This window comes from Lutra lutra, chromosome 1 (assembly GCF_902655055.1).
Source record: "Lutra lutra chromosome 1, mLutLut1.2, whole genome shotgun sequence".
In the NCBI taxonomy this organism is placed as follows: Eukaryota; Metazoa; Chordata; class Mammalia; order Carnivora; family Mustelidae; genus Lutra; species Lutra lutra.
The window spans coordinates 203,611,911-203,627,641 of NC_062278.1; the positions used below are offsets into that span (position 1 = coordinate 203,611,911).

The following is a 15,731-nucleotide window of genomic DNA, read 5'->3' on the forward strand; positions in this document are numbered from 1 at the left end:
CTCTGGACAAGAGGTCTGTAACCTACAAAGATAGAAATATTAGATTGGCAGCAGACCTATCCAGAGAGATCTGGCAGGCCAGAAAGGACAGGCATGATAGATTCAGAGCACTAAACAAGAAAAATATGTACTTAGGAATACTATACCCAGCTAGGCTCTCACTGAAAATGGAAGGAGAAATAAAAAGCTTCTAGGACAAACAAAAACTAAAAGAATTTGTAAACACCAAACCAGCCCTACAGGAAATATTGAAAGGGGTCTTCTAAGCAAAGAGAGAGCCTGGTAACACAGACAAGAAAGGAACAGAGACAATACGCAGTAAAAGTCACCTTACAGGCAATATAATGGCACTAAATTTGTATCTTTCAATAGTTACCCTGAACACCAATGGGCTAAATACCCCAAAAAAAGACAAAGGGTTTTTTATATATATGGATTTTTTTTTAAAAAGAAACCATCAACAGGCTGTCATTTTAGACCCAAAGACACCTCCAGATTTAAAGTGAGGGAATGGAAAACAATATACCATGCTAATGGATATCAAAAGAAAACTTGAGGGGTGGGTGGTGGGCAATCATTGTATCAGACAAATTAGACTTTAAACCAAAGACTACAGTAAAACATGAGGAAGAACACTATATCATAATTAAAGGGTCCATCCAACAATAAGAACTAACAATTTTAAATATCTATGCCCCTAACATGGGAGAAGCCAATAATATAAGCCAATTAATAACAAAATCAAAGACACACATCGACAATAATAAAATAGTAGTCGGGGACCACTGAAAGGACAGATCATCTAAACAAAAGATCAACAAGGAAATAAAGATCTTAAATAACACACTGGACCAGACGGACTTCACAGATACATTCAGAACATTCCATCCCAAAACAAGAGAATACACATTCTTCTCTAGTGCACATGGAACACTCTCCAGAATAGATCACATCCTGGGTCACAAATCAGGTCTCAACCAGTACCAAAAGATTGGAATCATTCCCTGCCTACTTTCAGATCACAATGCTCTGAAACTAGAACTCAATCACAAGAAGAAAGTTGGAAAGAACTCAAATACATGGAGGCTAAAGAGCATTCTATGGAAGAATGAATGGGTCAACCAGGAAATTAAAGAAGAATTGAAAAAATTCACGGAAACAAAAGAAAATGAAAACACAACTCTTCAAAAATCTTTGGGACACAGCAAAGACGATCCTGAGAAGAAAGTATATAGCAATACAAGCCTTTCTCAAGAAACAAGAAAGGTCTCAAATATACAACCTAACTCTACGCCTAAAGCAGCTAGAAAAAGGACAGCAAAGAAAGCCTAAACCCAGCAGGAAAGCACTATAATTAAGGTCAAAGCAGAAATCAATCAAATAGAAACCAAAAGAACAAGTAGAACAAATCAATGAAACAAAGAGCTGCTTCTTTGAAAGAATTAATAAGACTGATAAACCCCTGGCCAGACTTATCAAAAAGAAAAGAGAAAGGACTCAAATTAATAAAATCATACTATGGACTCTGAAAAACAATCTGAAGGGTTTGAAGAGGTGGGGGGGGTGGGAGGTTGGGGGAACCAGGTGGTGGGTATTAGAGAGGGCACATACTGCATGGAGCACTGGGTGTGGTACAAAAACAATGAATACTGTTATGCTGAAAATAAATTTTAAAAAATGATTTAAAAAAATTAATAAAATCATGAATGAAAGAGGAGAGATCACAACCAACACCAAAGAAATACAAACAATTATAAGCACATATTACAAGCAACCATATGCCAGCAAATTAGACCATCTGGAAGAAATGGATGCATTCCTAGAGACATATAAACTATCAAAACTGAACCAGGAAGAAATAGAAAACCTGAACAGACCCATAACCAGCAAGAAGACTGAAGCAGTCTTCAAAAATCTCCCAACAAACAAGAGCCCAGGACCAGTTGGCTCCCCAGGGGAATTCTACAAAACATTCAAAGAAGAATTAATACCTATTCTTTTCCATTCTTTTTCAAAGAAATAGAATAATCCTAAAATTTATATGGAACCAGAAAAGACCTCAAATAGCCAGAGGAATGTTGAAAAAGAAAACCAAAGCTGGTGGCATCACAATTCCATCCTTCAAGCTCTATTACAAAGCTGTAATCATCAAGACAGTATGGTACAGGCACAAAAACAGACAATAGATCAATGGATCAGAATCAAGAACCCAGAAATGGACCCTCAACTTAATGGTCAACTAATCTTTGAAAAAGCAGGAAAGAATGCCCAATGGAAAAAGGACAGTCTCTTCTACAAATGGTGTTGGGAAAAATTGGACAGCCACATGCAGAAAAATGAAAATGCCCCATTTCCTTATACCACACACAAAAATAGACTCAAAATGGATGAAAGACCTCAATGTGAGATAGGAATCCATCAAAATCCTTGAGGGGAACACAGGCAGCAACCTCTTCGACCTCAGCCACAGCAATTTCTTCCTAGAAACATCGCCAAAGGCAAGGGAAGCCAGGGCATACATGAACTCTTGGAACTTCATCAAGATCAAAAGCTTCTGCACAGCAAGGGAAAGAGTCGTCAAAACCAAAAGACATCTAATGGAATGAGAGAAGATATTTGCAAATGACATATCAGATAAAGGGCTATTATCCAAAATCTATAAAGAGCTTATCAAACTCAACACCTAAAGAACAAATAATCCAATCAAGAAATGGGCAGAAAGGGTGCCTAGGTGGCTAAGTCATTAAACATCTGCCTTTGGCTCAGGTCATGATCCCAGGGTGCTGGGATCGAGCCCCATGTTGGGCTCCCTACTCAGCAGGAAACCTGTTTCTCCCTCTCCCATTGCCCCAGCTTGTGTTCACTTTCTCACCATCTCTGTCAACTAAATAAATAAAATCTTAAATTAAAAAAAAAAAAAAGGAATGAAATGGGTAGAAGACATGAACAGACATTTCTGCAAAGAAGACATCCAAATGGCCAAGAGACACATGAAAAAGTCCTCTGCATAACTCAGATCATGGAAATACAAATCTAAATCTCAATGAGATACCCCTCTCATATCAGTCAGGAAATGACAGGTGTTGGCAAGGATGCAGAGAAAGGGGAACCCTCCTACATTGCTGGTGGGGATGCAAGCTGGTGTAGCCACTCTAGAAAAGAGTATGGAGGTTCCTCAAAAAGATGAAAATAAGCTACCCTATGACTAGCAATTGCACTACTGGGTATTTACCTCAAAGATACAAATGTAATGATCTGAAGGGGCATTTGCACCCCAATGTTTATAGCAGCAATGTTCACAATAACCAAACCATAGAAAGAGCCTAGATATTCAGCAACAGATGAATGGATAAAGAAGATGTGGTACGTATATATAATGAAATATTACACAGCCGTCAAAAAATGAAACCTTGCCATTTGCAATGATGTGGATGGAACTAGAAGGTATTACATTAAGCAAAATAAGTCAATCAGAGAAAGACAATTTTCATATGATCTCACTGATACGAAGAATTTCAGAATTTGAGAACAAGACAGAGGATCATAGGGGAAGGGAGAGAAAAATGAAATAAGACAAAACCAAGAGGGAGACACACCATAAGAGACTCTTAATCTCAAGAAACAAACCAAGGGTCACTGGAGAAAAGGACGGTAGGAGAGACAGGGTGGCTGGGTGATAGACATCAGAGAGAGTATATACTATGGTGAGCACTGTAAATTTTGTAAGATGGATGAATCACAGACCTGTACCCCTAAAACAAATAATACATTATATGTTACTAAGAAACAGATGAAATAAGAACATTTTAATAAGGTAAAAAAAAATTTTTAATAAAATAAAAATTATTCAAATTAAAACCACATTGAGATACCACCTTACACCAGTTAGAATGGCCAAAATTAGCAAGACAGGAAACAACATGTGTTGGAGGGGATGTGGAGAAAGGGGAACCCTCTTACACTGTTGGTGGGAATGCAAGTTGGTGCAGCCTCTTTGGAGAACAGTGTGGAGATTCCTCAAAATAGAGCTTCCCTATGACCCTGCAATTGCACTACTGGGTATTTACCCCAAAGATACAGATGGAGTGAAAAGAAGAGCCATCTGTACCCCAATGTTTATAGCAGCAATGGCCACGATCGCCAAACTGTGGAAAGAACCAAAATGCCCTTCAACGGACGAATGGATAAGGAAGATGTGGTCCATATACACGATGGAGTATTATGCCTCCATCAGAAAGGATGAATGCCCAACTTTTGTAGCAACATGGATGGGACTGGAAGAGATTATGCTGAGTGAAATAAGTCAAGCAGAGAGAGTCAATTATCATATGGTTTCACTTCTTTGTGGAGCATAACAAATAGCATGGAGGACAAGGGGGAGATGGAGAGGAGAAGGGAGTTGAGGGAAATTGGAAGGGGAGGTGAACCATGAGAGACTATGGACTCTGAAAAACAATCTGAGGGTTTTGAAGGGGCGGGGGGTGGGAGGTTGGGGGATCCAGGTGGTGGGTATTGGAGAGGGCACAGATTGCATGGAGCACTGGGTGTGGTGCAAAAATAATGAATACTGTTACGCTGAAAAAAATAAAAAATTAAAAAAAATAAATTTAAAAAAATAATAAATAAATAAATAAAAACCACACATTGGGGGTTAAAAAAAAAAAGCATCTTTCTAATGCTAAAATTTCCTTGTCCGCCACACTTAAAAGTACAGCCATACAGACCTCTTAGCAACATCTTTCCTCCTTGGCTATAGAGCCTATCCTAACCCCAAACACTATCAGGTTCACAAAGGTGGCAACAGCTGGCAATTTCATAACATGTTCAGGGGTCACCCAGATAATTTGTGTTCAGAACACAACATGGCAAAATCTATTTGTCTGTAAACTAGACACTTCCCACTAGATCATAAAATTTTTTCTGATTCTGTTTAACACTTTTATCAGCCACTTGGAAAAAGAAGACAAGTTTATCAACTGTGTATATAAAGGTTCAAAGAAAAAGTAGCATGTGGGATCAAAAACTCAAGTTTCAAAAAGATCTGACAGGTTCAACTGCTGAGCCAAATACGTCTAGCCCTCCACCAACTTAAAACCAACAGGGTCAAATCAAATATGCTCCCCCTGATGAAATGTAGTGGAAATAAATACAAAATCTTTATAAAATGAAATTCGAATTTTAAATTTATGATTCTCATCAATCATAGAAGTTCAGGATTGAAGAGATCTAGCTTGACTTCAGTTCATGTAAAATAAAACCTAGAGTTTAATTACTATAACTTCAATAAGAATAATTAGAGTGAAATGGTAGCCAAAAGCCTAGGAAGATCAGGCTTTGTGCCACATTAATTTAAAACATTCCATTCAATACTACAAATATATGTTTAAAACCTTCTACATGCCTGGCACTGAATTATATCTGCCAAAAATACAAATATAAATATGGCATGATCCCTACTTTAAAAAGTTTATAGCCTAAATAAGTATCTTTTCAACCGCAGGTCACAAAATCCATTGAGTTGCCACCAATATTTCTTAATGAAGTAGAAATGAATAGAAAATATCAGAGTACACTATACAAAATACACAGTCTTGTATCATCAAACTTTAACTTTTTCATATACATATATATGTATACCTATATGTAGATATACATACAAACAAAAGAGATAGCAATTTTAAATGTATTTCTTATTGCAGAACATAGTCAAAAATAAGAAAGACATTAGTCTAGTAGAAGAGGACAAAATAAATATACCACTGCAAGGTACAAAGTTTCGTGAATTTAAAAGAATAAAATCTATCTGGTCGGAGAAAGAGAAGGTCAAGGGTCAAGAAAAAGATTTACAAAGATAGCTATATATGAAAGAAGCCTCACTAGGCAAGAAAAAATATGAGACATGGAGAAGGAAAAGGACCCTACCTAAAAGGAATAACATGAATAAGACATGATGTAGTAAACAACAAAAAGTGTTTAATAGGTGGCAAATAGTTCTGGCACATGGCAGCACTGGTATAATTAATTCAAGACAGAAAGACTTGGAGAAAGTTCAGTTTGGCTAAAGTGTAAAGTACAAGTAGGACTGCAGATGAGGCTGAAAAATGCAAATCTGAGCCATAATATGAAAGTTCTGGGCACATAGTAAACACTTAATGAATGTTAGCTATTCCAACTAGACTTATTTAGTTCTAGAGCCTTAAACCATGTATCTTTCTTTTTTTAATTTATTTATTTGATAGACAGAGATCACAAGTAGGCAGAGAGGCAAGAACAGCGAAAGAGGGGAGAGGCAGGCTCCCACTGAGCAAAGAACCCGATGTGGGGCTCGATACCAGGACCCTGGGATCATGACCTGAGCTGAAGGCAGAGGCTTTAGCCCACTGAGCGACACGGGCTCCCCCGCTTTTTTAAAATTTCTTTTCAGTGTACCAGAATTCATTGTTTATGTACCACACCCAGTGTTCCATGCAATACATGTCTTCCATAACACCCACCACCAGGCTCACCCAGACTCCCACCTCCTGCCCCTTCAAAACCCTCAGATTGTTTTTCAGAGTCCATAGTCTCTCATGGTTCATCTCCCTCTCCAATTTCCCTCAACTCCCTTTTCCTCTCCATCTCCCAATGTCCTCCATGTTATTTCTTATGTTCCACAAATAAGTGAAACCATATGATAATTGACTCTCTCTGCTTGACTTATTTTACTCACCAAAATCTCTTCCAGTCCCATCCATGTTGATACAAAAGTTGGGTATTCATCCTTTCTGATGGAGGCATAATACTCCATCGTGTATATGGACCACATCTTCCTTATCCATTCGTCCACTGAAGGGCATCTTGGTTCTTTCCACAGTTTGGCGAGTGTGGCCATTGCTGCTATGAACATGGGGGTACAGATGGCCCTTCTTTTCACTCCATCTGTATCTTTGGGGTAAATACCCAGTAGTGCAATTGCAGGGTCATAGAGAAGCTCTATTTTTAATTTCTGGGGAATCTCCACACTGTTTTCCAAAGTGGCTGTACCAACTTGCATTCCCACCAACAGAGTAAGAGGGTTCCCCTTTCTCCACATCCTCTTCAACACACATTATTTACTGTCTTGTTAATTTTGGCCATTCTAACTGGTGTAAGGTGGTATTTCAATGTTTAAACCAAGTATCTTTAAGATCCTTTACATAAAGTTCTAAAGTGCTATGAATTACTGAAAGGCTATAAAGCAAATTACTTAAATGTAGGCACAGAACATGGACTTATGAGAAATTACAGGGAGCCTATTAAATAAGAAAGAATGTTGAAATCATACCTGTCTAAATAATAAAATGGGGCTGTCCCAAAAAATGGTGAGGGCATTGTCACTAGATGATTATCTGAATAAAGGCCAAATGCACATCGGTCTGAGATATACTGTCTATAATATAAAGTTCTGCATTCATCATACACTAATTCTTCCATCCATTTTGGTTCTCACTTACCAATGAGTAAGAGCTATGAATGAGTCTTGAAGAGAGAAGGAGAAACAGATGGAAGCAGGAGGTTGGGATTTTATTCCATTGCAGAAAAGTAGGAAAACAGGAAACTTCTGAATGACATTTCCCAACACAGTAATTATCTCTACTAGAATATCCTAATGTGTGATATAGCAAATCAACCGCAAGAACCTGGACCACAGCTAAAATAATTTGGCAAAGTATTTACGAAAAATGTTTTAAGTTCCTAGAGGCTTTATGTGAAAAAAATCTTGCCTTTCCATACAAAATCTGTCAAGAGGGGTTATGCAAGAGTCAAGAGCATAATCATAACAGGTTTGTTCATTAGAGTAAAAGCATAACACTGGAATTAAAATCCTAATATAGCATATCCAATAATTCTTACACATTGGGAATAATTTCAGATCATTCTCATCATCAAGAATAAAGACACACGGGGCGCCTGGGTGGCTCAGTGGGTTAAGCCTCTTCCTTTGGCTCAGCTCATGATCTCGGGGTCCTGGGATCAAGCCCCTATCAGACTCTGCTCAGCAGAGAGCCTGCTTCCCCCTCTCTCTGCCTGCCTCTCCGCCTACTTGTGATATCTCTCTCTCTGTGTCAAGCAAATAAATAAAATCTTTTTAAAAAAAAAAAAGAATAAAAGGGCACCTGGGTGGCTCAGTGGGTTAAGCCTCTGCCTTCAGCTCAGGTCGTGATCTCAAGGTCCTGGGATCGAGCCCTGCATCGGGCTCTCTGCTCAGTGGAGAGCCTGCTTCCCCTCTCTCTCTGCCTGCTGCTCTGCTTACTTGTGATCTCTCTCTCTATCAAATAAATAAATAAAATCTTGGGGCGCCTGGGTGGCTCAGTGGGTTAAGCCGCTGCCTTCGGCTCAGGTCATGATCTCAGGGTCCTGGGATCGAGTCCCACGTCGGGCTCTCTGCTCAGCAAGAAGCCTGCTTCCCTCTCTCTCTCTCTGCCTTCCTCTCCGTCTACTTGTGATCTCTCTCTGTCAAATAAATAAATAAAATCTTTAAAAAAAAAATAAAATAAAAATAAATAAATAAAATCTTTTTAAAAAAGAATAAAGACATAGATTTCAAAAGAAAAGTTTCAAAATACAAACTACTAAAAAATTAAAATTTTGCGCCAATGAAGTACTTTCAACCTCAATGACCATTATTTTGAGGTTATGCTTTCAAATGTCTCTAAAAATGCTAGATAGAAAAAAGGTGTCGGGGCGCCTGGGTGGCTCAGTGGGTTAAAGCCTCTGCCTTCAGCTCAGGTAGTGATCCCAGGGTCCTGGGATTGAGCCCCGCATCGCATCGGGCTCTCCACTCAGCAGGGAGCCTGCTTCCTCCTCTCTCTCTGCCTGCCTCTCTGCCTACTTGTGATCTCTGTCTGTCAAATAAATAAATAAATTCTTTAAAAAAAAAAGAATTTAGAAAAAAGATGTCATGTTTAGGGGCACCTGGGTGGCTCAGTGGGTTAAGCCTCTGCCTTCAGCTCAGGTCATGATCTCAGGGTCCTGGGATCAAGTCCCGCATTGGGCTCTCTGCTCAGCGGGGAGCCTGCTTCCCCCTCTCTCTCTGCCTGCCTCTCTGCCTACGTATGATCTCTCTCTGTCAAATAAATAAATAAAATCTTTTTTAAAAAAAGGTATCATGTTTATAATTTAGCTTACTGTTTCTAAAGCACATTCTCTTACAATACTGCCTCATAAAATGAACTGTAACATCTGAATAGACTACTTCTGTAGTTGCATAATGACTTTTCTATTAAAAATGTTGATAATTTCCTGTTGGTTATTTCCTGTTTGCTTTACAGAATGACAGACCAAAACAAAGACCTCTTGGTTTGAGAAGGCACTCAAAAAATAGTTGCTGGGGCACCTGGGTGGCTCAGTGGGTTAAAGCCTCTGCCTTCAGCTCAGGTCATGATCCCAGGGTCCTGGGATCGAGCCCCACATTGGGCTCTCTGCTCAGTGGGAAGCCTGCTTCCTCCCCTCTCTCTCTGCCTGCGTCTCTGCCTACTTGTGATCTCTGTCTGTCAAATAAATAAATAAAATCTTTTAAAAAAATAGTTGCTAAATTCAACTCTTTCCTCTCAACTAACTGTCTTAAGAAAAGACAATACAATCCAACAGACTGTTTAAAAACCTGTCTTCTACATCAAAAACTAATGATGTACAATTAACATAACAAAATCAATGAATCAAAGCTCATTTAAAAAATATGAGCTTTTTTTTGTCTATCAATTATACCTCAATAAAGCTGTTCAAATAAAATAAAATAACAAAAATAAACAAATAAACAGAAACCTGCCTTCTGTTGTGATGAGGACTGGATGTTGTATGTAACTGATGAATCATTAAAACACTACATCAAAAACTGATGATGTACTATATGTTGGCCAACTGAACATGAAAAAAAAAAAAAAAACCCTGCCTTCTGACTCATCATGCCCTGAATGTGTACTATCATTATCAATGTAAATCATTACAATTAGAAGCAGAACAATAAATACCATGTCGTCTTATATATATGTTTAATATTTTAAAAATTCCTTAAGTATAACTATCCAATTTAAATTGAAAAGTCTGTAGAGAATGCCTTATCTTTTGAGCCAAAGACATACACTACTGACAAATTCCTTTCAGAAGCAACATGATATAATCAAAGAAGCTGTGGCTTAGAATCCCAAAATCATCAGTTCAAATTTCAACTCAGCACTTACTGGCTTAAGTTCCTTAGATCAGTCACCTAACTTCTCTCAGCTAAAGTTTTTCTCATCAGTTTAAAAATGAGGGGAGAGACGGTATTATGGTGTAAGTCTCAAGTGGAATCATGATTTGGAAGTTCCCTGTAAACACTAAAACCCAATCATTAAACATCAAGCACATCCTCACTTTTCAGGACAAAATAAAGCCTGGGTATATCACATCTTCTCTGTCCTAGTGGATGCCTTTACCTCTGAGAGGTATGTGGCCCTTTTGGAGGCTTCAAAGACTGGGACTGCCTCGTGGAACAAGTAACTAAAAAGCCTACAGCCTTCACACTAGTTCAGTGAGTTTTAGCCTATTTACCAACAGATTTACCGAAATTTGTGATCACTGGTTCTTTCCAGTTGGGTTTCATCGACCTATTCCATCCCCACCATCAGCTGCCTCTGCACTACAGGATCCTTACAAGGTAAATTTCTTTTAAGGACTCAAGGCTTTTTTTTTTTTTTAATGCTTTTTTTTTTCCTACCTGGGGAAAAACTGGTAAAAGTTAGGCAGAAAATATGAAATACTTTTTAAATTAGATAAAAATAAATATAACATAAATAAATCCTTTTTTAATTAAACAAGCAAATAAAACATTACAAAACTAAAATACAAGGTATTCTGGTTGGTAATAAGGAAAAACTGTCATGGTTTACTAAGTGTGGATTAGAAAATCAGTAACCAATGCTCTGAGATATTTAAAAAAAAAAAAATTTACCTTATGACAGTAAAATAAATAAGATGATGACCTGAGGCAAGCTTCCACTCCTAGAATGCCAAGCTAGTACAAATGTTTTCAAACTTTTGCTGCTATTCTATTTTAGAAGTTAATTATAAACATTCTTGTTTTATTTGTTATTGGTGTTTGCTGCTGCTACTGCTACTGCTTCTGAAGTTAGAGAATGAGAAAAGTATTTTCTTGGCCTTTGGTTTCTATATTTAGTAGTTTGGATGCCATCGATATGGGAAAAGACAAGTGTTTCACAAAAATAGTTGGACTGTTCTCACCTAATGCACTTTAGTACAGGAAGTTTCTTGGAAACGTAAAATAAAGAATGGAAAGATGAAGGGCTTTCCAAGCATTCGCGGGAACAAGAGATCAGAGAACCTCAGAGAGAAAGAGACATAAGGAGTCAGAACTTGGGCCTACAGGTTCAGGAAAAAACAATAACAACAACAAAACAAAACAGCCCCTTTAATACTAAAGAAGGATAGCAAGAGAGTCAAGTATATCACAAAATATTGCAGAGGAAGAAAATTAAGGAGAATATTCAATTGTTGAAGGGCAAAAAAGCACTAACAATTCTAAAATCCAGTTTCTTCAACTGTATGATGAAGATAACATTAGAACTGCTCTAGGAATCTACCTGGTGTAACCTAACTGAGAATCCCTAGCAGCACATTGACTGATCCATGACTAAATCTCAAAAAAGGACAGTTTTCTCCCCTTCACCTAAAGTTAACCACAGAATATTCCAATGAAAATGGAAGCCCAGATATCACCTAGTTCTAAGTGGATATCACATAATTTGAAAACGTTGTATAGAATTCCTACATTCACAAAAATTAAAAGCTAGTAAGATATTTCTACAGGATCTCAAACACCTTACCAATGTCAAATACAGATGAACAGCTGCAGTAAGGAAAAATAAAACTCCTTTGTACTGCTGCAATAGGGGACTCCTTCCCTCACTAACAACCAAGCAGTTTCTCCAAATTGGTAGGAAGTGGGTACAAGTTTTCCCTCCCTGTTACAAGGATTATGGATTAGCTAGCAAAGATAGAAACCTGTGCTCCCACTGGGTGTGGTGCAAAAACAATGAATACTGTTACATTGAAAAGAAATTAAAAAAAAAAAAAGAAAGAAACCTGTGCTCCAAGCTGCTCATAAAAATCAAAGCTGAAACTCAAAATATTTTCTCATAGGAATAATAATCATAGATTTTCAAGATAGCAATTAAATAATGCAGCTAGCGTACTATTTTCGACTCACTGTTTTTCTTATTATAAGTACAATATTTAAGCTACTTTATAGGCTGAAATGATTTTATTAGATAAAAGGCCTAGGAGTGTAGCCCTAATGTGTTTATGGAAAGAGATGCACCCTGAGTCTTGAACAATCTTTCAGATCATAACTGAGGAAGGGACAGTAGAAGAAAGCTGTGAGGGAAATGGAAAAAAGAGATGCCTTGTTTGGCAGCAAAGGCATCTAAATTACACTAAATCACAGCTGTTAATGTCTTCAGAATAACCGTCTCTCTCATTTACCAAGCACCTGTGCCCAATACTGTGCCCCCTTCCCAGGAAATAACCATTTTTCTAAAGCTAAACTCACAGTCCTAAGAATTCAAGAATTTCATTCCATCTTTCTGATTAAATCACACACCAAATCCTAGCACTCTTAGATTCATATATGCCTACCTTGATTACCTTGCACTGCCTCCTTCTAAGAACACATCAGAGGAAATACCTAGTGTTATTATTACTTTAAGTACTAAAGGGAAAAGAAGAAATTAACACTTACTAAGCACTTGGTATGCTCTCATTTGATTTTCACAACCCTGTAGGTAAATATTACCCCCCACTTACAACATTAAGAAAATGATGTTAAATAACTTGCCCACAACACCATTAAAGAGAAGCCAGGACTCAGAATTTGGCTAACTCCCTACTCAGGGGTTTTTCTCCAAAGGAAATTATCACTTAGGTGCCACTGAACAGTTGACCACTTTCACATCAATTATTTGTTATTCTAATCCAGCAGCCCTAAAAGCAAGATATGAGTAAAATAAACTATCAACTCTTCATTTCATGGAATCTATATAGTATTTAGAGAATACTCTAAAATGTCCCCAGAGGTGAATCCCAGCTCTTTATATCATTTCCCAATTCCTTCTCAACAGAGACTCAAACACTAGGGCTCCTTTTATCACTTCCATCCTAGTAAGTTACCGTGTCATTATAGCACAGCTATTAAAAACTCCTGAAAGTTACCTTTCAAAACAGGATTTGCTACCAGCACAGATCTCTCTGCAGGTCCTTAAATTTAAATAAATTCAATTTTCACATGATAACTTGCCTGATGGTATTCCTAAGTGTTTGTTACTACTGCCAGTTTAAAAAGTTGTTTTGTAGTAAATTGTGAGCTAAATCTTGATTGAACTGCAGTTAAAAAAGGAAAATAAAAGTCTATGTTTAGACAGATTCCCCATCTATAGTTTTCCATTACAAGCTTGGGAGGGAGGGGAACCTGTACATTCAACATTTTAAATCTGTTTTTAACCCAACAAGATGACAAATGACTTACAATAATGCAATGTGCCTGAACTCTAATAGCATGTTATTGCCACAAAACACTCACATTATGTTACAACATTATTATAAAAGGAAAACTGACATTCAATCCCTTAAATTATTGAATATTCTTTTTACAGAAGTTTAATGTTACAAGGATTATTTAGCTTCAGGGGTTTAACACTTATAACGGATAAAAAGAGGATTCTAAGAAGAATAATGGTCTCAGGAAAACAGGTAGGTTTTTTTTTTTTTTTAAACAAAGCTGTGACCATAATACATACTAAACTTAACACTTAGACATGTCCAAAAACACTTCCCATTGTAAGGTAATTATTTCTAATACTGAAGGCAAAACAAATTAAAACAGAGCAAACATTTGCAGTCAAATGTCTGCAAAATTTTGAAATGGAGAAAAATGATGTCAAGGCTTTTTGTCCTTTTATTTGAAAGGCTCCAGTCCAAAAATAAACAGTCATCCGGCTCATCAACTTAGGTGCGGAAACTCATTAAAATTGAGATTTGGGAGCGGAGAAAACAAGATTCCCAGGATTTGGCTTCTTGGGTAAAACTGCCCTGTGCCCCACACCAGAAACCTCACGCAGGCACAGGGGCCCAGCCCACCCAGCCCGCCCCTCCCGGGCCGCACCTGCCGAGGCCGCGCCGCCAGCGCCCCCTGCCGCCCTCCCACGCCCAAAGACCGGCTCCCACCCCCAAGCCCGCGCCCCTCCCGCACCGCCCCCGCCCCGCGCTCGCCCGGAGCTCGCCCCGCGCTAGCCCCACGCCGAGGCCGCGCAGCCTGCGGGCAGGGGCGACGGCGCGCGGACGCGAATCGAGGCGGGGCCGCCAGGGGGCCGAGAGCACGGGCGCGTCCCCGGGACCCCCGCTGCGGCCAGACCCGAGCCTCACCTACCTACGCCGTATTTCTCCTCCTCCGTGGGGGTCCACATGGCCGGGCCGGGCGCGGCCCCGCGGGCGCGGCGGCCGGGCAACAGCGCGGCGGGGACGGCCGCGGGCCCGGCTGTGGCGCACCGCAAGCCGAAGCGGGGGCGGTCAGGCGGCGCGGGGCAGTGGGCGGCGCATCCTTCACAGGCCGTCCGGGATGCCGCCGCCGCCGCCACGTCCGGACCGCGAGGCTCCGCGAGCGGCCCAGCAGTTCCCGGCGGCGCAGCCGAGGGCTCTCCACCTGTCCGTCGCCGCTGCTCCCGCGCCGCTGTTCGGTCCCTCACAGCTCCGCTGCTCGGCTCCCGGCGCCGCCGCGGTTCGGCTCGCCTCAGCGGGCTCGCAGGACGGCCGCGCATGCGCCACTCCCCGGCGCGCGGGGGCTCGCGCTGCCCGGGCTCGCGCCGCCCGAGCCCGCGCGCGAGCCCACGCGCCGCCGCCGCCGCGCGCCAGCGGAGGGAAATCCGCAAGAAGGGATTGGGCGGCCCCGCGGGGGTCAGGCCTGGCTCCTCCGCTGACCCCCGCCCTGGGCGGCGGCAAGCGCTGGAAGAGGAGGGCTGGGCAGGTGGAAAGCCCTAGGCCGCTAGAGGCTTGCGTGCCTGGTGCCTCCTGCCAGACACACCGAGATTTCCGCGGGACCCCTGTCCGAGAGCGGAGGGCCGAGAAAGAAGGATACTGTCTTCGGACCCATCCCAGGGTCACCCACAGGGTGGTCACGGCCCATCCCCGGAAAGGTCCCTGGAACCACTCTGCTTCTCACCAAATCCGAAAGCTGGAGTCGCCGCGGAAGAAGGTGGAGCATACTCAGGCCCCTGGCTCCTCATCTCTGGGATGCCATCTAGGCCGAAGTCCTGCCGCCTCCTTGGCTGTAGTTTTCTGGTAGAGGTTTGGGGTCTGAACAATAATAGCAGCCTTCCTAGTAAGGAAGCACTTCTTCGTTGGGATCTGGTATCCTGCCCTGGGCACCGCCTCTGCTGCTCCTAGGTTTCTGCCGTGCTGGCTATTCGGAGTTTCTGGCTCCATCCCGAAACTTTTCTCCTTTATCTCCTCCTCCCAAATTCTGTTCCCTCTTACTTCTGCAGATATCACCTTGTGACTCTAGGTCAACCATTCGCCAAAGACCAGGATAATCCTGGCAACTGCAGGACTTCTTTCCATCTACATATGGACCACCCATCTCTGTTACCCGCACTTCGGAGCCAAAACCCTGGTGTCATCCCTCAATACCACTCTTTTTTTTTTTTTTAAGATTTGTCTTTTAAAAG

General features: G+C 40.8%; 1 protein-coding gene across 4 annotated transcripts in view; it reads right to left on the minus strand.

Annotated features, from left to right (window-relative positions):
• The window catches only part of DOCK3 (dedicator of cytokinesis 3), a 564,947-nt gene extending 550,083 nt beyond the window's left edge, over positions 1–14,864 (minus strand). For 3 of the 4 annotated variants that reach the window (XM_047693084.1, XM_047693058.1, XM_047693067.1), the window contains exon 1: positions 14,438–14,864. In XM_047693084.1, coding sequence (XP_047549040.1) covers positions 14,438–14,825 — 388 coding nt within the window. In that variant the 5' untranslated portion in view covers positions 14,826–14,864. The remainder of the gene's footprint in view (positions 1–14,437) is intronic. The other variant, XM_047693073.1, reaches the window with a different exon arrangement.
• Positions 14,865–15,731: the final 867 nt, after the last annotated feature.